Source organism: Microcaecilia unicolor, chromosome 2, assembly GCF_901765095.1.
Source record: "Microcaecilia unicolor chromosome 2, aMicUni1.1, whole genome shotgun sequence".
NCBI lineage: Eukaryota > Metazoa > Chordata > Amphibia > Gymnophiona > Siphonopidae > Microcaecilia > Microcaecilia unicolor.
The window spans coordinates 338,157,574-338,185,048 of NC_044032.1; the positions used below are offsets into that span (position 1 = coordinate 338,157,574).

Genomic DNA, 27,475 nt, shown 5'->3' on the forward strand with positions numbered 1-27,475 from the left:
TAGGGGTGGAGGGGCTTCTGTGTTTCAATGACTCAGAGGGCTATGCTGAAGGGTTACCCATATCAGACAGGCCTCTGAGGAGAAACCAGACAAAGAGTGACCCAAACTGGAGGATCCAAGATGGCGTCGAGGGAGGACGTACGTTAGTTGAGTTCCCGTTTTACACCAGAATACCTGAAGAAGTAGGCGCGCTCACCAGAGAATTGGGAAGAGAAAAGGGAAAGCCGTGGTGTTGTCCTCCTCAAACACGGCTGGGGTTCCCACCACTTCTCAGCCTACTTTGGAGAGATTCGGGGTCATAACGTCAGGGATATCGGTTCCTGCTTCGGGGAACAGCAAGGCTTTATCGCCGAATCTCAGTGGAGAGGGAGTGACTTTGAGTCCCCCTGTTGGCACGACCCCTCCAAGACCCAGAAACAGTAACGCTTCGCTATGGAGGTCGACAGTGGAAACGCCCGAAGTGGGTTAGGATTTTCACGCAACCCGAGGAGGTCCAGACGCAGCATCGACTCCGGATAATAAACCAACTCAGGGATTGGAGAGTAGCTCTTCCCCCCGAAGATATCTGGAGCGGTTTCTGTGGAGAAATTGGATCTGGTGAAGCCAATAATGTCACAATGGACGTACTATGGGAAGTGCTGCAGAGTGTGAATAACTCTCTTCTTCAGATGTTTAAAATTTTTCAGGAATAAACATGCGAGTTCAAGAATTTATATTAATACTTATCTAACAAAGTGGAAGTCCAAGATATAAAAATAGAGACTTTGACTACGGAAATGGTTTCTCTATGAAAATCAGTTAATTTGGTAATGAAGGACAGCCATGTTTCTTGTAAAAATTGGAATTTCTGGAGAACCAATTAAGGAAAAATAACTTGAGAATGATAAATGTTCCTATAACATCCTATATACCAGATACTGAACTGTTGAAGAAATATTTCTCTGATATTTTGCAAATACCTTCTGATAGCCACCCTCTGGTGTCTAAAGTGATTTATATTTCCCTTAAAAAAATTTATCAGAGAAAAGAGATGTGAACTTAACTGACATTTTGGAAAATTCAGAAATTACAGATAGAGTTATATTATTAGTGACTTTCGCCTTTGATTTAGATAGGAACAATGTTTTGAAATTTATTTCCAACACATGGCTGATAGTTTTTTGGGTTCAAAGATTTCCTGACATATCAAGGGAATCGCAGACTAGGAGGCGTGAATTCTTGGTTTTTAAGCCAGGAATCATTGCCCTAGGTGGGACCTTCCTAGTGCGATTCCCTTGTAAGTGTTTTATTTCCTTATTACTTACTTATTTGTTGAACCTAAGTAATTTTAAGAGTTTGTGGAGTTGAAAGAACAGATGAAGAACCCTCTGCAGCAACTTCCTTTAGTTACCACTGTACCGGCTGCAATTACCGATTAACCTTCCTCCCTCAGAAAATGTGAATTGTAAGATTAACCATTTTGAGTTTTTCTTATTTTCTTTGAGATTGTTTTCCTTATCTTGGATCTCCCAATTGTGGACAATTATCTATATATATAAAAGGCACCTCCAACATTCCAATGAAGCCTCAGGCCGGATGAGGCGCCCGAGCTATCCGGTTTGCCCTGCAGTCACTGTAGTTCCGCCCTCACGTCAAAACGCAATGAGGGTGGGGCGGCGAATTACGTCGAGGGCGGGGCGGCGAAGGCATAACGCACGAGTTCCAACTTCCAGAGATTCTGACAGCAGCAGCGGGGAGAGCGCTGCGAACTTTGACCACAAACTCGCAAACAAGTTAGTGAGGAACGGAGGGAGGGACAGGGGGCTGTGGAACTCAGAGGGGGGAGGGGGGCTGGAACTCAGGAGGGAGGGAGGATGGTGCGGGAGGGGGGATTACCTTGCTAGCGCCTGTTTCATTTTTTCCCGAAACGGGCATTTCTTACTAGTATAATATATATTGATGAGAGAAAATGTTTTCTTTTTCCTTTATATTAATTTCTGTTTTTCCTTACATTTATGTGTTAAATGTGAATGTAATTAAGTAAAATGATAAATTTAAAAAAAAAAAAAAAGTCTTACGGCCAGATGCACTAAACAATCGTTAGAGCCCTTCCCTTACCGATTCCCTTAGCAAATCAGTAAGGAACGGGCATGCATTAAGAAAAGGGAATGCAAATGAGCTGCTCGTTGTAGCTCACTTGCATTCTCTATTCCATCATTAAACAGTTGGCCAATTGGCCGGTCGAGCATGCAGAGAGTAGCCAAACGTTATGCTGGCTGCTCTGCGCATGCCAAATAAGCCTCCCTGTGCCGCTCGAAGACGCCGCGCTGCTCACCCCCTCCGATGCGGCTCGATCCAGAGGACAGTGCAGTTGAGAACGCCTATCCAAAAAAAACGTCCATTTTGGCTGTCATTCCCCCCCCCCCCCTTAATAATAAAAACGTCTTTTTTGGTAGTGCTTCACTCAGCTGAGAGACCTGGAAGTCTCTGAGCCAATCACAGCGCGTTTAGCTCGGCTAAACGCGTTGTGATATTTATAGTAGTAGTAGTGATTGGCTCAGAGACTTCCAGGTCTCTCAGCTGAGTGAAGCACTGCCAAAAAAGACGTTTTTATTATTAAGGGGGCCAAAATGGACGTTTTTTTTGGATGGTCGTCCATTTTGGCTGTCATCCCCTCCCCTTAATAATAAAAACGTCTTTTTTGGCAGTGCTTCACTCAGCTGAGATACCTGGAAGTCTCTGAGCCAATCAGAACTAAACGTGTTGTGATTGGCTCAGGGACTTCCAGGTCTCTCAGCTTAGTGAAGCACTGCCAAAAAAAGACATTTTTATTATTGCAGGGAGGGGGTGAAGGCGGCCAAAATGGGCGTTTTTTTGGATGGGCGTCCTCAACTGCACTGTCTTCTGGATCGAGGCACATCGGAGGGGGGGGGGGGAATGACGGCCAAAATAGACGTTTTTATTATTGCACTGACGATCACTTGACTTTTTTCCCCCGATTTTTTTGTTTTTTTACTTTTGTAACAGTTTTTCAATCCCGCGCAGTCCCAACAAGAGGTACAGACCTCTCGTTAGATTTTCCAGCATTAAGGCAATCGGAAAAGGTTAGTGCATCTCATTACAATAGGGTTTCTACACAATTTGCTCATCTGCATTCCGTTTTCGTTAGTTGCTACCGTCATCGGAAAAAAGTCTTTAGTGCATGCCAGGGTTTACTACTTGCTCCTTAATGGCTCGTTAAGTTTAGTGCATCTGGCCCTTAGTCACCAAATACAATGGAACCAAACTGATTAGATTAAATCACAGGCAACACTGCAGCAGAATGAAGATACAAAACTCAGTTCTGATAATAAAAGCACGCTTAAAACAATTACAGCATAAAATATAAAAGCACAATGCAAGAGAGCAATTATAAGTTATAAGCAGTTGGGATGAAGACAGAGAGAGCAACTTTTTAGAGGCCAGAACCTCTGCAAGTGAAAAGAAAGGGAGGGGTTTTTTTCTTTTTAGGATAGATAGAGGTAAAGTCCGCAGATTATCAAGGATATATTGAGAAGAAAGACACACAGGTAAGAGCTGATTAGAATCTATGAATCAAACCGAACCATAATCTGAAAATTCAATGCTTCGCTCTCTGGAGCACAACAAAGCAAAAGTGTTTTCTTTTCAGGATATAAGATAGTTTTGTGCCCATAACTTGGTTATGAGGTATTCTGGATGAGGGATTTATATTATGATGTCTTAAACAAATTTGTATTAATATGACTATTTGTAACACATTCTGGGTGTTATTGGTAGATCGGGCTAAATATATGTATGTATGTATGTATGTATAAATAAATAAATAAAATGAGTGCCCTCAGCATGAGCCTTAAAGTGACTGAGTGGGTTAGGAAGTAGCTGAGTGAAAGGTGATAGAGGGTAGTGGTAAATGGAGGTTGTTCTGAGGAAAGAGACGTGAAAAATGGTCTGCCACAAGGATCAGTTCTTATCCAATTCTTTTTAACATTTTTGTAAGTGATATTGCAAAAGATATGTCTGGTAAGGTCAATCTGCAATAGAGTAGACACTCCTGATGGTGTGGATAATACAAAGAAAGATGAGAATTTAGCAGCTAAGATTTAATGCTAAAAAATGTAGTCATTTGTGCTACAAAAATATGCAGTAGCAAATATATTTTAGGGGGTAAAGTACTTCTGTGCACAAAAGAAGAGCAGGTATGTGATGATCTGAAATAGAGAGTTGCGTGGGGACAGAAATTTCATCTGTCCCCACTGGAATCTCCTCCATTTCCACCTGTCCCTGCAAGTAATCTCCTCCATCCCCTGTACTAAAATAACCTGACTTGTGGTAAAATAATCCAATTTAACAGTAGCCAATGTTGATAATTTACCGTGTCAGTTCTTATGGGGATTTCAATGCTATCAACCATATCATTAATTTTTTAAAGTCCTTTTATAATTGCTAAGCTAGCTTGGAAAGGATAGGTAGGCTTGCCTGGTACGTGGTACTACACTTCCATGGGAACCCCACAGAACCTGCGTCTATCCCTGTGGAGCTGGAGGAGATCCCTGCGGGAGTCCCATGGAGCTGGATGGGATCCCCACAGGATTTTCGCTAATCCCGTTCCTGTACAGCTGTCTAATCTGAAAGTGGCCAAACAGGTAGAAAAGGCGGTGGCAAAAGCCAGAAGGATATTTGGGTGCATATGGAGAGAGGAATGGCCAGCAGGAAAAGGAGGTTATAATGCCTGTTTATATATTTTGAAGGTGCAGTGAGACCTTATTTAGAGTACTTTGTACAATTCTGAAAACTGCATCTTCAAAATATATAAACAGGATGGAGTCGATCCAGAGGATAACTTCTAAAATGGCCATTGTTTTTTATCATAAACTGTAAGTGGACAGACTTAAAGATCTCAGTATGTATACTTTAGAAGAAAGGTAGAAGATATGATAGAGATGTTTAAATACTTCCATTGCATAAATGCACAGGATGATGGGGCATAGGATGAAGGTGAAAGGGGACAAGAGTTACTTATGGACATATTCCTTCATGGAAAGGGTGGTGAATTCATGGAATGGCTTTTCAGTGGAGATGAAGACTGTAACTGAATTCAAGAAAGCTTGGGACAAGTACAAAGGATCTCTAAGGGAGAGGAAGGGATAATGCATGTTATAGGTGGGCAAACTGAATAGGCCACATGGTCTTTATTTGCCTTCATATTTTTCCTTGGCCTCCTCTGTTGGCACCTGTTTTCCTCTCCTCTCATAACAGATCTCCCTTTTCTTCCCTCCTCAAAATTCCTTGCCTAACATCCCGCCCCCAACGCTCCCTGTTGAAGAACCTCTAACACCCTCATTTTCCTTTACACACACTGAAACTATTTCTTCTCAACATTCTTCCCCCATTCACACCGCAAATCTCCATTTCCCCTTCCCTCCTCTTTTTGTGCTCCTATTCAGCTCTTTCCCCTTCTGATTAGATCCCTTGTGCCTGAACAGACTCAAACAAATCTGCTTCCACTTCCCTGAGTTCCAAAGAGACCCAGCTTCTTATCCCACCATTCCTTGTCATCAACAGCAGATGAATCCATTAACTGATGGGTTGTATCCGCGTACCAGCAGATGGAGATAGAGAACACTGAAAGCACATGGTGTTCCTGGACGCCCAGCCTCCTCTGCCTTCAGTATATCTCTATCTCCCAGCAGGTGTGGAGGTCGCTTTCTCAGCTCCTGGATTTATGCCTGGGGTGGATCTTGTGCTTTGCCAGTAGAGCGGGGGGTGTTGTGGCTGGTGGTGCCCACTTTAAAGGCATACTTAGTTTTCCTGTCCCTGCCTTACCCCATTTCCCCTCCTCCCGGAGTTCCTCTGTGGCTGCCTGCCTCTAACTTTCCTCACAGTAAAAAAAAAAAAAAAAAAAAGAGAGAGGCTGGCTTTCTCAGTGTGGTGATTTCTGAGGCTTTCTCCAGCGCTCCTGGTTCAGTGCAGCTTGACCGAAGCTCGTTTGACTCTGTCTCCTAAGGTGAGAGCGGTGCCCAGCTCCTTTGGGGAGGTTCCCTCTGACAGCGCTCTGTGCGGGGTAAGTGTTGGTGCGAAGGCGCCATTTTGTTTTCTGTTTTTGATGGCTGCTGAAGGTGTTAAGCGCTGCTCCCACTGTGGGAAACGCAGATCAGCAGCGGGGCTTTGCAGCACTTGCTGCCTAGATGCTAATGCTGGCGGGCGGTGATTCTTCCCGCCCGACGGACTTGGCACCGGGCGCCATCTTGGAGGCGCCACGTGACTCGACCCTCACAGTTGCAGAGGGGTCTGAGTGCAGGGGGGGGACGCCTCATTTTGAGGTTTCTAGAGGAGCTATTGCCTCCGCTTCCCCCACTGTGTGGGCGGATGTACAGGGTGAGTTTTTCTCCCCTGAATTTGTGCTGCTGATGCACAAGGCTTTTATGTTAAAAAGAGCACTGCCTGAGGCTCCTGACAATTCCTTGCGGACTGGGTTGCCTGCAGTTCTTGATAGCCCAGCGTCTGCTGGAGACTTTATTTCTTCCCCCGAGCTTTTGGCTGACGCTAAGCGTAGACAAGTGAATACCCCATCTGAGGGGGATTCTTCACCCTGTTCTCCCCCGTGGTCTAGTTTCGGGGAGTCTGAGGGGTCCGGCAGGCCCTCACGGACTGATGATCCAAACGAGGGTGGCTGCTTGCCACAGGAGTTGGATGACCCTAAAACGGTTCGGATTTTCCACCGCGATGAGCTGCCAGCTCTCATTTCTGATGCCTTATAGGCTCTTTCCTGTCGGGATCCATTTTACAGTTCTCAGAATCTGGGGTTACTGTTCGTACGGTGCCTTCCTTTCTGCCTAAGGTGGTTTCAGCTTTTGTCCTGAACCAGCCCATTTTTCTTCCTTCCTTTTGTAGGGAGGAGTTTCCGGACTCCTTTGGGAAATTGCGCCTTTTGGATGTCCGCAGGGCTCTGTGGCAGTATCTGCAGATGTCAAATGAGTTTAGGAATTCTGATCATTTATTTGTTCTGTTGGCAGGTCCCCAACGGGGGTTTCCAGCGTCTAAGGCCACTATAGCCCGCTGGCTTAAGGAACTCATTTTTTCTGCTTTCAGGGCGGTCACCGCCTGAAACGTTTAAAGCACACTTTACGAGGGCAATGTCCTCTTCGTGGGCTGAAACGGGTGTCTTTTCTCTTCAAGAGATCTATCGTGCGGCTACCTGGGCTTCTCAGCTCTCTTTTGTGCGGCATTTCAGGCTGGATGTGGCAGCGCGGCAGGATGCGCATTTTGGAGCGTAAGTGCTGGCTCGCGGAGTTGCCTGTTCCTACTCCCACCCTACTTAGGGAGTGCTTTGGTACATCCAATCAGTTAATGGATTCATCTGCTGTTGATGACAAGGAAGGGAAAATTAGGTTCTTACCTTGATAATTTTCTTTCCTTTAGTCACAGCAGATGAATCCATGATCCCTCCCTGTCTGACTTTAATTTTTGTACAGATGTTGCATACAGACATTGTGCCTTATCAGGAGTACTTGAAGACAAGCTATCATAGTTACTACATGCTGTTTTTATTGCAGGAGGTTGATAACATCCCTCCTTTGTTTGGTTATTGCTCCGGTTCTGGGGCATTTGTTCTCTGTGAGGAAAGTTTATGTTATTTTGCCTTTCTTATTCACTCTGCTTTGGAAATTTCATATACTGAAGGCAGAGGGGGCTGGGCATCCAGGAACACCATGTGCTTTCAGTGTTCTCTATCTCCAGCTGCTGGTAGGCGGATACAACCCATCAGTTAATGGACTCATATTCGGAAAGATGAAATATGAAAGTGCCAAACCTCTTAGAGAAAAATTACATTGGCTCCCATTAAAAGATCGAATTGCATTCAAAATCTGCACCTTAGCTCGTAAAATCATTCATGGAGAGGCCCCATCATATATGTCAGACCTAATTGACTTATCAACACGAAATACCAAAAGTTCATCACGTACTTTCCTAAACCTCCACTACCCCAATTGCAGGGGTCTTAAATACAAATCAATACATGCATCTAGCTTCGCCTACCTCTGCACACAATTATGGAACAAACTACTGAATACTATAAAAACTACGCACGACTTGACAACCTTCCGGAAGTTACTGAAGACGTACCTGTTCAAAGAGACTTACAAAAAGAATCCTCCTTAATGACTTGTTTCCTAATCTATACTAGAACCAACCAATATTGATCCCTTCTGATTTATTTTATCATATTATCATTATTGAACATTACATTTTTTCCTACTCTCACTTGTATGTTATGTATTATCATTTTATTTACCCTACCTACCTGTTATTCTTGTACATTAATTGTAACAATATGCTGAACCTCTTACTCTGTTAATGGTGATGCTATTGCTATGTAATGTAAGCCACATTGAGCCTACAAATAGGTGGGAAAATGTGGGATACAAATGCAGCAAATAAATAAAATAAATAAAAAATTTTCCCTTCCGTTTTCTTCTCACAGAGTCTCTTGTTCCTCAAACTAAGTCCCAGAAGAATCTATACTTCTTATTTGTTTTAACCCACCTTCCTTCCCCCATACTGTTCTGAGTCCATGTTGCATGTGATACAGATAATCTTCGATCTTCCTTTTTGATAGCCCACGCCCCATCCTGCCCATCATCAGAAGCAGGCATGTCACTTGCTATGCAGGACCAGGGGTGGAGGTCCACCCACTTCCATTACCACTGATCTGTGTTCTGCAGTCCTAAAGTCTATCTATCAAACACACCAGTGCAAAGATTAAAGAAAGCTCTCTTTTCCTTCCCCCTTCCCTCCAGGTCCATCTCTCTCTTTATCTGCAGGGCTTTCCATCAGAACATTGAACAATATAGTTCTGTGTCCTGTACCACTTTTCTATTTATGTTCCAACTCATGAAGGACTGCTCCATTGAATTCTTTTATCCCATTGATTGAGGACTGTAACTTGGAGAGCTTTTCATCTAGGACTACTGTTAGATTCCTGGTAGTCGTTCTGATTGCTTCATCTTGCAGCGTAAATACATGCACTCCTTGTAGCATCACCATCTTGTTTAGTGCATATCAGGCCCTATTTTTGGTTGCCCTTGTAACTTGGAGAGCTTCTAGTCTAGGACTGCTGTTAGAGTCCTGGTAGTCTTTCTGATGGCTTCATCTTGCAGTGTAAATACATGCACTCCTTGTAGCATCACCATCATGTTTAATGCATATCAGACCCTATCTTTGGTTGCACTTGACATTTTACTTGCTATTTACGGTTCATGTCATTCTCAGAATTGGAGCTCAGTTCATTCTTAAAATTGGCATATCCTTTGGGGCTTGCCACTTAAGCAAGTTTGCCTACCTTGGGTATTTTCCACTGTCCTGGCGCTGAGAGAGTTCTCAGGAAGTGGTCTGTTAGGCGTCTGCTTAGCACCCAATTATCAAATCACCCCCTGCATGGGTGGAGTTAGGGCTGAGCTGGGAGGGAGGGAGAGAACCATTTATTATCTATAGCAATCCTAAAGTAAACCTCCTAAGCTATCTCCCTCATTCTGTAACAGAGCGCTAAATGTCATATGCATGCTTAAATTCTATAATTCTAGCACTTACGCATGTGAATGTAAACTTAGAGCCATCTTGTCTGAAGGAATATTCTTCACTCCTGATGCAGCAGTTGCAAACAACCCTGTTGTTGGGTGTAACTCTTAGTTTGGCGAATCAAATGGATGTTAAGATAAGTTTTTGCATCTTTGTACAAAAATTGATGATACTTTTAAACCAATATGTTTTTAGACTAGTGTTTTGCCTCTTCTCATTAGGAGTTTTGTTTATATTGTATGATATTGTTTGTGACCCCTTTTCTTCACTGGGAAGAGATTCATTTTTAATAGTATATATACATGTGTGAACTGGTGATTAGCTTGCTGTATTCCTATGGTGGGACTTTCTCCTTCATTGGGGTGTTTAGCACTGAGATTCATTGTATATTTTGTAATTCCATTGCCCAATTGTGAACATTTTTTTTTAATTAGTTCCTTTCAACCAGCCATTTAGTAATGCTTTTGAAGACATTAACAACCATGAAATTGACAAACTGCTCACTGGATCATCCATTTTATTTGATATATTGCAAAGTCAAAAGGACATCTAAGTGGTTTACGATATTAAAATAGCACTATAATTCAAAGAAAGAGGGGAAACACCAGGAAGGGAAGGTGAATTTACAAGACTGACAGGTGCAAACATGTAAGGGCCATAATACAATGGGAAAGCCCTGCGAACAGAAAGACACTCCAGGACTTTAGTCAGTGAAAAAAGGTAGGCCATAATAATAATTTGTTAATGCTACTTTCAATTTACAGTATGAAGCTTCAGTCCAAATGTAAAGTACCAAAGAATTCCAAAACATAGGAGCCATGACTTGAAAACACGAGTCGTGAATTGAATCTAATTCAATTTGCACATATGTTGGAACAACTAGAAGACGTTGCTGTGATGAATAAAGGGCACGAGCCAGCACATATGGAATAAGAGAATTATAAAGAAATGATGGAAGTTCAGAGTGAAAAGCACAATGGACTAAAATAAGAATCTCAGGGAGTACGGTATTGCACTGGCAGCCACTGTGCTTCAGATGAAAGTGGCGAGACCCTATAGTACATAAGTACATAAGTAATGCCACACTGGGAAAAGACCAAGGGTCCATCGAGCCCAGCATCCTGTCCACAACAGCGGCCAAACCAGGCCAAGGGCACCTGGCAAGCTTCCCAAATGTACAAACATTCTATACATGTTATTCCTGGAATTGTGGATTTTTCCCAAGTCCATTTAGTAGTGGTTTATGGACTTGTCCTTTAGGAAACCGTCTAACCACTTTTTAAACTCTGCTAAGCTAACCGCCTTCACCACGTTCTCCGGCAACGAATTGCAGAGTTTAATTATGCGTTCGGTGAAGAAAAGGTTTCTCCGATTAGTTTTAAATTTACTACACTGTAGTTTCATCGCATGCCCCTAGTCCTAGTATTTTTGGAAAGTGTGAACAAACGCTTCACATCCACCTGTTAAACTCCACTCATTATTTTATAGACCTTTATCATGTCTCCCCTCAACCATCTCTTCTCCAAGCTGAAAAGCACTAACCTCCTTAATCTTTCTTCATAGGGAAGTTGTCCCATCCCTGCTATCATTTTCGTTGCCTTTCGCTGCACCTTTTCCAATTCTACTATATCTTTCTTGAGATGCGGCGACCAGAATTGAACACAATACTCAAGGTGCAGTCACACCATGGAGCAATACAACAGCATTATAACATCCTCACACCTCTTTTCCATACCTTGCCTAATAATACCCAACATTCTATTCGCTTTCCTAGCCGCAGCAGCACACTGAGCAGAAGGGTTCAGTGTATTATCGACGACGACACCCAGATCCCGTTCTTGGTCCGTAACTCCTAACATGGAACCTTGCATGACATAGCTATAATTCAGGTTCTTTTTTCCCACATGCTTCACCTTGCACTTGCTCACATTAAACGTCATCTGCCATTTAGCCGCCCAGTCTCGTAAGGTCCTTCTGTAATTTTTCACAATCCTGTCGCGAGTTAACGACTTTGAATATTTCCTCACCCCATAAAACAGTTTCACAAAAGTATTCTGAATAATCTGGAGTATATGTATTTGTGTTTGTGTATTTATGTATATGTATGTTATGTATATTTATGTATTTGTGTATTTATGTATACGTGGATAATGATGAAGAAAAAGCAAATTTGCTAAATAGATACTTTTGTTCTGTTTTCACAGAAGAAAATCCTGGAGAAGGACCGTGATGGACTGCAAAAAGTACAAATGAGATTGAAGTGGATAGAGCACCGTTTACGGAAGAGAGTGTGTATGAACAGCTTGAAAAGCTAAAGGTGGACAAAGCCATGGGACCGGATGGGATCCACCCCAGGATATTGAGGGAGCTCAGAGAAGTTCTGGCGGGTCCTCTTAAAGATTTGTTTAATATATCCTTGCAGACGGGAGAGGTTCCGAGGGATTGGAGAACGGCGGAGGTGGTCCCTCTTCACAAGAGTGGTGATAGGGAAGAAGCTGGAAACTACAGGCCAGTAAACCTCACTTCGATTATTGGAAAAGTAATGGAAGCGATGCTGAAGGAAAGGATAGTGAATTTCCTGGAAGCCAATAAGTTGCAAGATCCGAGACAACATGGTTTTACCAAAGGGAAATCGTGCCAAATGAATCTCATTGAATTCTTTGATTGGGTGACAGGAGAATTGAATCAGGGAAGAGCTGTAGACGTAATCTACTTAGATTTCAGCAAAGCTTTTGACACGGTTCCCCACAGGAGGCTCTTAAATAAACTGGATGGTCTGAAGATAGGACCCGAAGTCGTGAACTGGATTAGGAACTGGTTGACGGACAGAAGCCAGAGGGTGGTGGTGAATGGAATTCGCTCGGAGGAGGGAAAGGTGAGTAATGGAGTGCCTCAAGGATCAGTGCTGGGACCGATTCTGTTCAATATATTTGTGAGTGACATTGCCGAAGGGTTAGAAGGTAAAGTTTGCCTATTTGTGGATGATACTAAGATCTGTAACAGAGTGGACACCCGGGAGGGAATGGAAAACATGAAAAAGGATCTGAGGAAGCTAGAAGAATGGTCTAAGGTTTGGCAATTAAAATTCAATGCGAAGAAATGCAAAATGATGCACTTAGGGAATAGAAATCCTCGGGAGACATTGTGTTAGGCGGGGAGAATCTGATAGGTACGGACCGAGAGCGGGATCTTGGGGTGATAGTATCTGAGGATCTGAAGGCGACGAAACAGTGTGACAAGGCGGTGGCCGTAGCTAGAAGGTTGTTAGGCTGTATAGAGAGAGGTGTGACCAGCAGAATAAAGGGGGTGTTGATGCCCCTGTATAAGTCGTTGGTGTGAGGCCCCACCTAGAGTATTGTGTTCAGTTTTGGAGGCCGTACCTTGCAAAGGATGTAAAAAGAATTGAAACGGTGCAAAGAAAAGTTACGAGAATGGTAAGGGATTTGCGTTACAAGACGTATGAGGAGAGACTTGATGACCTGAACATGTATACTCTGGAAGAAAGGAGAAACAGGGGTGATATGATACAGATGTTCAAATATTTGAAAGGTATTAATCCGCAAACGAACCTTTTCCAGAGATGCGAAGGAGGTAGAACGCGAGGCCATGAAATGAGATTGAAGGGGGGCAGACTCAAGAAAAATGTCAGGAAGTATTTTTTCACAGAGAGAGTAGTGGATGCTTGGAATGCCCTCCCACGGGAGGTGGTGGAAATGAAAACGGTAACGGAATTCAAACACGCGTGGGACAAACATAAAGGAATCCTGTTCAGAAGGAATGGATCCTAAGGAGCTTAGCTGAGATTGGGTGGCAGAGCCGGTGGCGGGAGGCGGGGATAGTGCTGGGCAGACTTATACGATCTGTGCCAGAGCCGGTGGTGGGAGGAGGGGCTGGTGGGTGGGAGGCGGGGATAGTGCTGGGCAGACTTACACGGTCTGTGCCCTGAAAAGGACAGGTACAAATCAAGGTAAGGTATACACAAAAAGTAGCACATATGAGTTTATTTTGTTGGGCAGACTGGATGGACCATGCAGGTCTTTTTCTGCCGTCATCTACTATGTTACTATGTTTGAATCGAACCTAAAAGGAAAGAATTACAATCACAGAAGTATTCAGAACAATTTGGAGTATATACAATTGTGTTTGAATCAAACCTAAAAGGAGAGAGTTACAATAACCAGTGCAAAATAATACTAAAGAGTGGATCAGAAGGCAAAGCACCTTCCTATCGGTTAGAGGATGAATTGAGCATAATTGACTCAGCATAAAAATTGATTTTTTTTTACTAGTGCTGAAATCTGAGCCAAAAATCATAAATGAGCATCCCATTGCTTGGATTACTACTACTGAATCTTATGATCAGTAACCATAGTTTGACTATGGGCTTGGTTCCTTTACCTTAGAAGAAGTTGGTAGTCTATTCACTTCTGAAGAAACCATTTCTTAATTACAGACCAGTCTCAAAATTGTGTTTTCTTTCTAAACTAGTAGAGAAAAGATTCTGGCGGAATTAGAAAAGGTTCAATGAAGAGCAACCAGAATGATAGAGGGGATGGAACTGCTCCCGTATGAGGAAAGGCTAAAGAGGTTAGGGCTCTTCAGCTTGGAAAAGAGATGGCTGAAGGGGGATATGACTGTGGTCTACAAAATCCTGAGTGGTGTGGAATGGGTGGAAGTGAATTGTTTTTTCTGTCATTCAAAAGGTACAAAGATCAGGGGATACTCAATGAAATTGCATGGGAATACTTTTAAAATAAATAGGAGGAAATATTTTTTTCACTTGAAGAACAGTTAAGCTCTGGAACTCATTGCTGGAGGATATGGTGTAACCAGGTACCTCTATGTGCAGCCAAGGATAGAACAATCTCCTCCAGCCACAGGCTCCCGGTACAATCAAGAAATAAATGTCCACCAGCAACTTCAATCTTAAGGACTTTATTCCATGCAGGTTTCTAGTAGACCTGATACACAGTTCCAACAGCAGCATTCACCTTCAATCTTAAGCACATATAAGCCACCTGAAAGGGTGTGGCAAATAGTCCCCTTTAAGCAGTAGGATATCAGCACATACCAGGATTCAATACAGGCTCATGGTCAGCTCCAGTCTGGGCTCTTTATCCAGTGCACAATAAACAGTAGTTCAATTCCAAAGCAGAAGCAGTTCATTCAATTCATCATCACAGTTAAATCACAAAGTAGCAGTTTCTACCTTCTACTCTCTTTACCTTCAAGAGAGTTCAATACTTTAGGGACTCCTCATACCCAAGGGATTTCACCCTGCATCAGCTTCACTGGTAAATTCAATACTTTAGGGACCTCCCTTACCCAAGGATTTTCAGCCTGCAAATACTTTTGGGACTTCCTCACACCCAAGGGATTTCACCCTGCATCAGCTTCACTGGTAAATTCAATACTTTAGGGACCTCTCTTACCCAAGGGTTTTCAGCCTGCAACGACTTCACTCTACCCTCTTCTCTCCTCTGCTTCTGTCTTCTGGGACTCCTTCCCACCTGCCTAATCAATCCCTGGCTTCTGCTCTCACAACCAATCATTCTCCTTCCATTAACTTCCCCCACACCCATACCAGCTGAGTTAAGCATTAGACTAGGGTTTCCTAACTCTCTTTCCCCCTAGTGGCCCCCATCTACACGTCCTGCCAGCTTACACCCATGTCTTCCCCCATTGCAGCTAGGAGGTCCAGTCTGGGTTCCTCATCTCACCCCCTGGCCCTTGCCTGCAGTGCCTTCTGGGACTTGTATTTCAAACTGACACTGCCTTAACCCAACTATCCTGGATGTGACTTTATCACAGTGGTAATGGTGGTTAGTGTATCTGGGTTTTATAAAAGGTTTGGACAAGTTCCTGGAGGAAATGTCCATAGCCTGCTATTGAGATGGACGGACATAGGGGAACCCACTGCTAGCTTCAGTATTGGTAGTGTGGAATGGTGCTAATTGTGTTTCTGCCAGGTACGTGTGACCTGGTTGGCCACTGTTGGAAGCAGGATACTGGGTTGGATGGACCATTGGTCTGACCCACTATGGCTGTTCTTATGTTCTGATATTCAGTCCTTGGTGGTCATTATGTGTTTGTTTGTTTGTTTGTTTGTTTGTTTTTTAACGCTCACTGCTATGGGTAGAATTAGTCCCAGATATTCAGTGCTGGGCTATGTCCAGGTGCCAGCACTGAATATCTGGGGCCAACTGAGGTGGCAGTGGCTGTTTGAGCTTATGCAGGTCTTGGCTGATATTCAGTTGGGTTGCACATAAGACAGTTATGCTGGTCCCGGCTGAATATCAGCCTGGACCCGCATGATATTCAAAAGGTGCCTTTGTACTTCTGATTCCCCCCTCCCCCCAGCACAAAATCCATACTCCCCCTTTATCTCCCACCTGCCCCCCACCTTCCATTGTGGCAAGACCACTCCCCCCCAGGCCTACCTGAAGATTCTGGTGATCCAGTAGGGATGATGGGGGCAGGAGCAAATTCCACTAGCTCCTGCCCCTGGTGCCTGCCTCAAGAAAATGGTTGCCATGACCTCTAGTAGCAGCCTCATGGTACTTCGGTAGTACTTCAGGGGGAAGGGAGGGAGGGGTGATCAGAAAGGGGGGGACTGGGAAGGCAACCCATTTGGCTAGGACCCAGAAGTTCGCCGGGCACTGGCTGATATTCTGATCAGTGCCCAGTTACCTCGGCACATGAAGTTAAGACTGTCTGTCTTTTTTTCTGGCCTAACTTTATGCAGTTGCTCAGCTGGTTAGCAGACTGAAAATCACTGCTAACCAGCAAAGTTTCCATTCTGCTCTAACTCTGCCCCTGACCACCTACAAACTAGCCTGTTTCAGCATTGGTTCTTAGAGGAGATATTCAGCAGCAATATCCTCTCCTCGCCATTTAAATCACTTTGAATATCAGGCCATTGTTTTTAATCAACTGTTCATGTATTTTAAAGAGTTGTCTGTTTTACATCCTCATTAGTATGGGTTTCAGATGGGACATAGTACTGAAACCATTTTGACATCCTTTTTGATTGAGCTTCATGATATGCTGGCACTGTGGATGCATAGCTGGCCTTAATCACTTGATATGTTTGCTGCATTGAACTTGGTTGACCTTTTGGATACTACTACTACTATTTAGCATTTCTATAGCGCTACAAGGCATAAGCAGCGCTACTCAAACATAGAAGAAAGACAGTCCCTGCTCAAAGAGCTTACAATCTAATAGACAAAAAAAAAAAAATAAAGTAAGCAAATCAAATCAATTAATGTGAACGGGAAGGAAGAGAGGAGGGTAGGTGGAGGCGAGTGGTTACAAGTGGTTACGAATCAAAAGCAATGTTAAAGAGGTGGGCTTTCAGTCTAGATTTAAAGGTGGCCAAGGATGGGGCAAGACGTAGGAGCTCAGGAAGTTTATTCCAGGCGTAGGGTGCAGCGAGACAGAAGGCGCGAAGTCTGGAGTTGGCAGTAGTGGAGAAGGGAACAGATAAGAAGGATTTATCCATGGAGTGGAGTGCACGGGAAGGGGTGTAGGGAAGGACGAGTGTGGAGAGATACTGGGGAGCAGCAGAGTGAGTACATTTATAAGTTAGTAGAAGAAGTTTGAACAGGATGCGAAAATGGATAGGGAGCCAGTGAAGAGGAGAGGGGTAGTATGAGTAAAGCGACCCTGGCGGAAGACGAGACGGGCAGCAGAGTTTTGAACCGACTGGAGAGGGGAGAGGTGACTAAGTGGGAGGCCAGCAAGAAGCAGATTGCAGTAGTCTAAACGAGAGGTGACAAGGGTGTGGAGGAGGGTTTTGGTAGAGTGCTTGGAAAGAAAGGGGCGGATTTTACGGATGTTGTAAAGAAAGAAACGACAGGTCTTGGCAATCTGCTGGATATGAGCAGAGAAGGAGAGAGAAGAGTCAAAGGTGACCCCAAGGTTTCGAGCTGAGAAGATAGGGAGAATGAGAGAGCCATCAACAGAAATAGAAAACGGGGGGGAGCGGGGAGGTGGGTTTGGGGGGGAAAATGAGAAGCTCGGTTTTGGTCATATTTAATTTCAGGTGGCGTTGAGACATCCAGACAGCAATGTCAGACAAGCACGCTGAAACTTTGGTTTGGATGCAAGGTGAAAGGTAGATTTGGGAGTCATCAGCATAGAGATGATAGGAAAAGCCATGGGATGAGATTAATGAACCAAGGGAAGAAGTGTAGATAGAAAAGAAGAGGGGACCAAGAACAGAACCCTGAGGTACGCTGACAGGCAGAGGGATAGAAGTAGAAGAGGATCCACCAGAGTGAACACTAAAGGTGCGGAGGGAGAGGTAGGAAGAGAACCAGGAAAGGACAGAGCCCTGGAATCCAAGTGAGGACAGGGTATCGAGAAGTATGCTGTGATTGACAGTGTCAAAAGCAGCGGAAAGATCAAGAAGAATGAGGATGGAATATTGACCTCTGGATTTAGCCAGTAATAGGTCATTGGAGACTTTAGTAAGCGCAGTTTCGGTTGAGTGGAGAGGGCGAAAACTAGATTGTAGTGGGTCAAGAATAGCATGTGAGGAGAGAAACTCAAGGCAGCGGCGGTGAACAGCACGCTCAAGTAATTTGGAGAGAAAAGGAAGGAGGGAGATGGGTCGGTAATTAGAGGGACAAGTAGGGTCGAGTGAAGGCTTCTTAAGGAGAGGTGTGACCACAACATGTTTAAAGGCAGCAGGGACAGTCGCAATGGAAAGTGAGAGGTTGAGAATGTGACAGATAAAAGGAATAAGAGCAGGAGAGATGGCATTAAGAAGGTGGGTGGGAATGGGATCAGAAGAACAGGTGGTACATTTTGAGGAAGAAAGGAGAAGTGTAGTTTCCTCAATAGTAACTTCAGGAAAGGAGGAAAGGGAATGACTGGAAGGATAGAGAGGGGAACGGACTACTGGAGGGAGAGGTGGTGAGGTAGAGAAAGCAAGGTTTATCTTTTGAACCTTGTTGTGAAAGAATTCAGCAAGGGTCTGAGGAGATAATGAAGGGGGAGTTGGGGGAGGGGGCACCTTGAGGAGAGAGTTCAATGTGGTGAAGAGAAGTTGAGGATTAGAGCCAAGAGAGTTGGTCAGTTGGATATAATAATCCTGTTTGGCACGTAAAAGAGCAGATTGGAAGGAGGTCAGCATGAACTTAAAGTGTAAGAAATCAGCAAGGGCCCGAGATTTCCGCCAGAGGCGTTCGGCGGAGCAGGTACAGGAACGTAGGTAGCGGATATTAGAAGTCAGCCAAGGTTGGGGTTTTGTACGCCTTACAGGGCTGGTCATCAAAGGTGCAAGAGTGTCTAAGGCAGAGGATAGAGTATTGTTGTAAGAAGAAACAGCCTCGTTGACAGACGTGGATGGTGCCACAGTAGAGAGGAGGTTTGAAACATGGGAGGATAGAGATGAAGGGTCAATATCGTGAAGATTCCTAGATAAATTAGATAAGATAGGACGGGAGGAGATTTAAGTGTGAAAGTTATAAGATGGTGATCAGAGGAGGGAAGATCAGAGGCAAGGAAACTAGAAGGTGAACAGTGGAGGAGAAGATGAGATCAAGACAGTGACCATTTTGATGAGTGGGGGAGGTGGAGCATAGTTGGAGATTAAAGAAGGACGTTAAAGCGAGTAACTTGGAAATATAAGAGTTGGAAGGATCATTAGCAGGAATATTAAAGTCACCAAGGATGAGAGAGGGGGAGGAAGGATCATGGAAGAAGGCAAGCCAGGCGTCAAAGTCACTGAGAAAGGATGAAAGGGACTTATCAGGGGGATGATAAATGACCGCTATTCGAAGAGGCAGAGGAGAGAAAAGGCGGATAGAGTGGACTTCAAAGGAGGAAAAGGTGAGATTGAGGTGGAAGAAGGGGTTGAAATCTGGAGGAGGGAGAGAGAAGTAGTCCAACACCGCCCCCACGGCCAGCAGGGCGAGGAGTATGTGAAAATAGATAACCGCCATGGCAGAGGGCTGCGACTGAAGCAGAGTCATCAGGGCAGAGCTAGGTTTCTGTTATGGCGAGCAGATGGAGGTGACGCGAGATGAAGAGGTCCTGGATATAGGCGAGTTTGTTACAGATAGAGCGGGCATTCCATAGGGCGCAAGAGAAGGGCAGAGAAGAGGAGGGGAGTAGAGAAATAGAGATGAGGTTAGAGAGGTCGCGGTGAGATCTGTAGAGTTGGGATAATAGTTGGTGAGGGGGGCCAGGATTGGGATTGATGTCACCAGCTGAGAGAAAGAGAAGGAGTAAAAGTGAGCGGAGGAGAGTAGAAGAGGTGTGGCCACGAAGGCGTCAAAGGCGAGAGGTATTTAGGTGGAATGGGGAAGGCAAAATGGACGGAAGAAAGAGGCGGAGATTAAAAGCCAAGAGGGAGGAAGAGGGTAGGAGAGAAGGTGAGGTGATGAAGTCGATGGATGGGCAGTGAGTTCCTGTAGCGGAGAGAGGTAGGGGGTGAGGGAAAAGATTAGGAAGGGACAGGGCTAGGAAGAGAATGTGAATAGGGGCCATAAATGACTGAGGTACTTTAGCAACTGGGAAGAAGATTAGATGTAAAGAGAAAAATGCCCCGCGCGCCCGGCACCTAGAGCGGAGGCCCTGAGTGGATCGGAGTGGACCTGGGTGTCACCCCGGAGAAGGCTGTAAGGATATGCAGATGAGCTGCAAGTCCTCCACAGCACCTGAAAGGCAGCCGGTGGTAGAGCTGGGCACCTCTCAGCTGAGGAAAGGCTTACCAGGGGTTAGGCCGAAGCCAGCATTCCTCCCCCTGCATCTGTTGGATGAAAATGAGAGTATGAATTAATTTTACAGCTATAATGACATATAGCTGTAGCAAATTTGTAGTTGCAAGATTCCATGAGTGTATGCCCCGCCCTCGCGTCACAACGTGATGACGTGGAGGGCGGGGCTATGACACTCAGCCAATCGCCAGTTCCACCTCCCTCCAACGCTACCCCCCCGACGCACTGCGAGAAACAGCGGCCTACGCAGGGCCTCCACCCCCCCCCCCCGACACACAGCGACACACACGAGCTACGCAGGGGGAGGAGTGCCGTCCGAACACCTGATCCGCCGGGACCCCGAAGCTGCCGCCCGCCAAAAAAAAACTACCCACCTGCACCCTTGCCACGCTGCCGTCCTGCGCCCTCCTGACACTGCCGCAGGTAAACTTTGCTAGCGCCCGTTTCATTGCTCTTAGAAACGGGCCTTTTTTACTAGTTATTGAATATTTTTCTTAATCCATTAGCAACTGAAATACAGGATTCTGGTATTAGTGTGTACAGCTATGCAGATGACACTCTGTTAGTTTGATTTTTTTTTTTTTAATTCTTCTACTAATCTGGATTCTGCTTCCTTGCAACAGTGCCTGGATACCGTGACAACCTGGCTCCACAAGCACCATTTGGTATTAAATTCTTTGTTGGATTTCTGGTCATCCCTTTAGGACCTTCCTCATTCCTATCTTGTTTGGTTATTCCTATACCAGTTGTAAACTCTTTTAGATTTCTGGAGTAATAATTGAAAACTAATAATGGTAAAAAAAAAAAAAAGTTCAGGAACACTTTGAAAACTCATCTTTCTAAACTTTGGGCACTAGACACTGGGGGCACACGGCTCCCATTGGCTGCCTTGGAACTGTCGTACATGTTTAGCTCATCTCTTGTTGAGATGGATGTTGTGGATTCCTTCCTATCATTGGATGGAATTCTGTTCCACATTCATGTTCTGTGGAATCTGAATTTCATAAACTGCTTTGAACAACACAGATAAGGCATTATAGCAAATTTTAATAAACTGTAAACTATAACACATTTCAACATTGCAGTCAGCATTTTAAAAAATTATGCTGACCGTTATTCAGTTGTAACTATGTTTTTCTATAACAGGCTACTCCAATGTCAAACCTGAGATTTTAGTCCAGTTTAAAGATCAAGGATTCAGAATTGAGCCCCTGGGATCTGAGGGAAGAGGAAACCTGCCCAGTGCAGGCATATGTGAAGAACTGCATGAAAAAGGTGATGTAGCTTGGCTTGAATGAATCCTTGTTCTTCCGCAGGGTAGTACAGAGTTTTGTAATCAGAGTGAAGGGAATCATTGCAGAGACTGGAAGTGAGGATGAGATATAGTAAGATGAGATCAGATATGGTCTCTCTCTTTTCATGTGCCATTGTGCATCTGTCCCTGTGTACAATGCAAGCAACACTACTTCCTGTTACATGTCATATGGAATCTTAGCAGGAAAACAGGAGCGGGAAACAGATCTGGGCACTTCAAACACAGACCAAGGAACATCCAGCATGAGATTAAAACTTTTATTGATGACTTGAGATGGCAGCATGTTTCAGCACCAACGTGCCTGCCTCAGGAGTATCTTAAAAGTATTGTATTATAAAAATAGCAGTCACAAATGAGTCTGTCTCCACAGACTGAATCGCTAAAGGAGGTCTTGAAAAACACCGTTTATTAAGCAATTAATGGTCTCAAAGATTAATTGCTTAATAAACAGTGTTTTCCAAGACCTCCTTTAGCAATTCAGTCTCTAAAGACACTCATTTGTGACTGTTATTTTTATAATACAATACTTCTAAGAGACTGAAACACGGTGCCATGTCAAATCATCATTAAGAGCATCAATAAAAGTTTTAATCTCATATTGGATGTTCCTTGATCTGTGTTTGAAGTTCCTGGATCTGTTTCTCACTCCTGTTTTCCTGTTGCATGCTTTCCCATGGCGTTCTTTCCACATCTGTGATTTGTCTGCATATAGAATCTTAGCTACGCAAATGGTGTCTTTAATCATATGAATAGTTTCTTATATATGTCATTATAGCTGTAAAATTAATTCATACTCTCATTTTCATCCAACAGATGATGAATTTAGGAATAACAGGAAAAAAATGAAATTGTGCAGTGGACAGCTGAAGGAGGAATGGAAAGACTTCTCCAGAGACAGCTCAGATCCTTCAGCTGACAGTGAAGGAGGGAACAGTAGTGTAACAACACCCATGCTAAAAGAAATAACCCTAAAAGAAGAGAGATCAAATACAGAAGAGAGAAATTCTAACTGGTGCCCAAGCCTTGTAGAAACCCAGGGGGTCAGTGAAGATATGAGACCTTCTAGAAGTGCTGATACTGAGGAAAACTTAACCACAGACTCACATTTTGTTAAGCATCACCTATCCTGGTTTAGGAATGAGGTTCATTACTCTCATGATATATGCAAAATTGGCCCATTTAGCGAGACTGGCACCAAAGACAAACCATTTAAATGCTCTGAATGTGATAAATGTTTCAGTCAGAAAGGCAAGCTGCGACAGCATGAAATAGCCCACACAGGACACAAACCATTTAAATGTTCTGAGTGTGATAAATGTTTCAGACAGAAAAGTGACCTGCAGAGGCATAAAATAACTCACACTGGACACAAACCATTTAAATGTTCTGAGTGTGATAAACATTTCAGTCATAAATTCAACCTGCAAAGGCATAAAATGATGCACATGGAACACAAACCATTTAAATGTTCTGAATGTGATACATGTTTCAGTCAGAAATGCAAGCTGCAGCTGCATAAAATGAATCACTCAGGGCAGAAACCATTTCAGTGTTCTGAATGTGGTAAATATTTCTGTCAGAAAAGCAAACTGCAACGGCATAAACTGACTCACACAGGACACAAATCATTTAAATGTTCTGAATGTGATAAATGTTTCAGACAGAAATGGAGCCTTCAGCGTCATAAAATGACTCACATGACAGAGAAATCATTTATTTTGTCCTGTGATAAATAGTTCAGACAGTATAGCAACCCAGAACTGTATAGAATCACCAACGTTTGAGAGAAACAGTATAAATGTTCATAATGCCATAAATAACTCATTAAGCAAGGCAACCAGTAACCACATAAAATGACTCATTCATATAGGTCCTTAAAGATCTTGAAAAATTGGATATAGGAATAAGAAAATACCTCCAATCTCAAGAGTTAGTCTATAAAAATAAGTGTATGCTAAGACTACTACTACTACTTAGCATTTCTATAGTGCTACTAGGTGTACGCAGCACTGTACACTAGAACATTTTTAAATTTATTATTACATTTGTACCCCGCGCTTTCCCACTAAAAGCAGGTTCAATGCGGCTTACATAGTAATAGGGATTACAGAATATTGATAAAGACAATAAAGTTAGGTATCGCGGAATAATAAAAGAGAGTAAGTGGGAGAGGGACAGGGTGAAGGAAGTAGGAGAGGATAGAGCAAGGGTAGGTGAACATTGGAAGGGGTGGAGGAGAACATGAAGAGACAGTCCCTGCTCAACAGCTTACAATCTAATTAGGACAGACAAACAGGACAAATAAGAGATAAGGGAATTACTAAGGTGGGGATGATGAAATAAGTGTACTGAACAAGTAAGGGTTAGGAGTTAAAAGTGGCATAAAAAAGGTGGGCTTTTAGCCTAGATTTGAAGACGGACAGAGATGGAGCTTGACGTACTGGCTCAGAAAGTCTATTCCAGGCATATGGTGCAGCAAGATAAAAGGAACGGTAAGTGGGCGTAACAGAAGGCCTACTGGATGTCTACGTAGGCTTCAGTGTGGAGATGTAGTCTTTATGGATTTAGCAACATCTGTTAGCAGTGCTGAAGTCTGGGTTTTACCAGTAAAGCCTAGCAGTTCAGTTTTACTGCTTGATTTTTTTTTTTTTTTGTCCTGTAACATGTCCACTTCACACTTAAACTAGTGCTTTGTGGATGTGTTCAGGTTGTTCATAGTCTCCCCCGTCTGGCACAGATTTAGCCATATAGCTGGGTTCTGGGTCTTGTGTGAACCCTCACTCAAGGATAAGTAGTGCTATGTCTCCTTGTGGTTTCAGTTTTCCCACATTGTCCAGAGTACGATACATCATGTGTAATATTAGGGATCAACTGTGAGGGTATATATAGGCTGTGCACCTTTTGTGGTGTATTTTGGAAGCAGACTTTGGAACACTCCCTAACTTTGGTATGAGACTGGGCCACAGTGGAAGAGGGTAGAAGTCAATGTCTACATACTTTGCTGTGTATGATGACTGTTACAGCTACCCATGAATTCCCCCAAGCCAGCCAACATGTATGTAGATAACAAACAGCCCATACCTGATTCTTCATTTTTTTATAAATCTTTAAAACATGTAAAAAATGTAACTATTTACAAGGGAGGGGAAGGGCAGAAGGATGACAGGGAAGGGGAGGGGAAGAGGGAGATGGTGGTGGGATAGAACAGCCCCCCCACCAGAGGAGCTGGACCACCCTGCAAGTCTTTGGGGCAAGGACCATCAGACATCTTCAGGCCTGATGATCCCTCCTCGCACCTGGCCCGTTGTCAGGTTGGTCACTGTTAGGGCCAGGTCTGACAATGAGCCCTGCACAGTAGCCAACCTTCCATTAAGGTCCAAAAGATGGTGCCTCACCTCCAACACTCCCTGACACAACAGCAGCATCTCCTGCCACATCAGCTGCATCTCCTTCCACAGGTCATCCAGTGTGACCTGTTCAGGGCTACGTGGAGGTGGTACAGCACGATGACATGACCCTGAAGAGGCCTGCTGATCATGCCTGTGGAGGTGAGATTGCTGCTGTTGCAGTCAGGGATGGAGGGGCCTCTCTCTTACAGGGTGGTGCTGCCTCAGAGGGGGGCCGAGTGGGATGAACAGGGGATGGAGGTAGGGAATAATCAGGAGAATAACGAAGAGGAAAGATGTGGGCAGGAGATACTGGGGACAATGGGGCAGGTGAGGTGGGAGTGGGAAGGTCACTCTCAATAGAGATTGGGGGATGGGTTTTGGCAGCCTCCATGGAGGTGGTGGTGGTGGAGGTTGGTGTCTCTGGGGCCTGTTCCTCTTGCTCCTGCTCCCCTTCCTTGGCAACCATCTCCGCCGCCTCCTCCCCTTCCTGGGCCACTTGACCTTCCAATGCCTGCAACTCCTGCCGAGCCTCCTGGAGAAGGTGAGGCTTTTTGCGGCGGATCTCACGCCCCTTTTTCTTTATGTTTTCAAGCAGCCCCTCAGTTTCTGCTTCCTCTTCTACAACTTCTTTCCTTTGTCTTCAAGGAATTGTTTTCATCCATAACATCAGTCACATTTCTTTTCCTTTTTTATATGCCTCATCTCTTTGCCGTCCTCCATTTGGTTATTTGTGCCCAGGACACTATCACCGGTGGCCATGCCATCTCCTGACCTGGCAGCTTTTTTGCTCTTCTTTTTTTTTTTTTTTTTATAATTCTTATTTATTGAATCCAAACTATATCCATATACATCAATCTCAGAATAAACAATAAACAAGTACAGTGTTTGAGTTGCTTGACTTTTTTAAACATTTGTCTCAACTAAACCTCCCCTTTCTCCCCCCTCCCTCCCCTTCCCCCCCCCCCCCCCAAACCCTACCCTCCCAACTTTATTAACAATTCAATATCTTGCTTCTTGCTACTGGAGTGAGAGAGTCCCAAAATGGAGACCAAATGTCACAAAACTGTTCACCTCGCTTGGAAGCCAGGTCCCTTATTCCTTTCTTCTCTAGCGCACAGGCTTGAATCATTGCTGACCTCCAGTGGGATATGGTTGGGCGATCCGCAACCAACCACAACTGCAAGATGACTCGCTTTGCCATCAAGACTGCTCTTTTCAAAAAAGCTTTAAATCCCACCGGGGCCGGCTGTTGTATTCCGAAGAGATCAAACAATTGTCGTGGTGATGGTTTCCACAAATTATTCCATATCTGGGATACGTGCGTGTTCAACTCAATCCAAAAAGATTTTATCAATGCGCAACTCCAATACATATGTCCCAAATGCGCGTTAGCACCATTGCACTTTGGGCAGGTATCAGTATCTCTAATAGTAGCTCTATATGCCTTATGGGGGGATATGTGCAGACGGAGCAGAAATTTATACTGCATCTCCCACCAAGCTGAGTTCTCCGTTATTTTGTATAAGGACTTGAGACATACCCCAATTTGTTCTGACTTGAGGTTAAGCCGCAGTTCTGTATTCCAGGCGAGCACCACCACCTGATAGTCAATTGGCTTTAATGAGTCTCTCAAATTGCTATGAAAATACCTCAGTGGAACTCGTAACTGTGCATCTAGTCCCAGCAGTTCGTTTAGCTTCTCCCAAGAAGCGGCACTCAGTGAGGCTGTGGGTAAGGAATTTATATAGTGTTGCAGTTGTGTGTATGCTAGCCATTCATTTGCTCCCAACTTATACTCTTTTCTTAACTCTTCGAATGATTTTATGACCCCCCGTTCCGTGACCACATGAAATAAATACTTGACCCCTGCTGCGGCCCACTTCTGAAAAGAAATTGAGGAACTTCCCACAGGGAATGCCAAATTCCCCTTGAGTGGTAATAATACTGAAACTTTGGTATCTATGTGGAGAAGCTTACCTAGCCCCTTCCACGTGGCACGCATCGGGGAAAAGATATATTTGTAGGGTCCTAACTGTGGTAATTCCCTTGAGGGCGCATGGAGCCAATATGAAAAATGCACTTTGCCTAGAGCTGCCACTTCTGCTTCTGTGCAAGAAAAGTATTTGGTAGAACGAAACCAATCTGACAGATGTCTCATGTTACTAGCCATGGAGAACAATTTTAGGTCTAACAAGCCCAATCCCCCCCTTGAGCGCGGCAGCATTACTCTAGATAGTGGCATCCGGGCTCTCCTTCCCTGCCACAGAAAGTAATTTAGCTTCCTCCGTAGCCAATTCCCTTCACTAGTCCGCAGTAATAGAGGAAGCATCTGGAACACATAAGTCCACTTTGGGAATAGGATCATATTGTAAAGTGCAATGCGACCCAGTAAGTTAATCGGGAGTTCTTGCCATCTTTGAAAAGCTTCCATTGCCTGTTGCCTCAGGGGGGTAATGTTCAATCTA

General features: G+C 44.2%; 1 protein-coding gene across 1 annotated transcript; it reads left to right on the forward strand.

Annotated features, from left to right (window-relative positions):
• The first annotated feature begins 21,447 nt into the window (after positions 1-21,447).
• Positions 21,448-23,577, forward strand: LOC115463668 (gastrula zinc finger protein XlCGF7.1-like). Its single transcript, XM_030194376.1, has 2 exons — positions 21,448-21,581; positions 22,435-23,577. The coding sequence occupies exon 2, from the start codon at positions 22,464-22,466 to the stop codon at positions 23,355-23,357; it is 894 nt and encodes a 297-aa protein (XP_030050236.1). The 5' UTR covers positions 21,448-21,581; positions 22,435-22,463; the 3' UTR covers positions 23,358-23,577.
• The last annotated feature ends 3,898 nt before the right edge of the window (positions 23,578-27,475 follow it).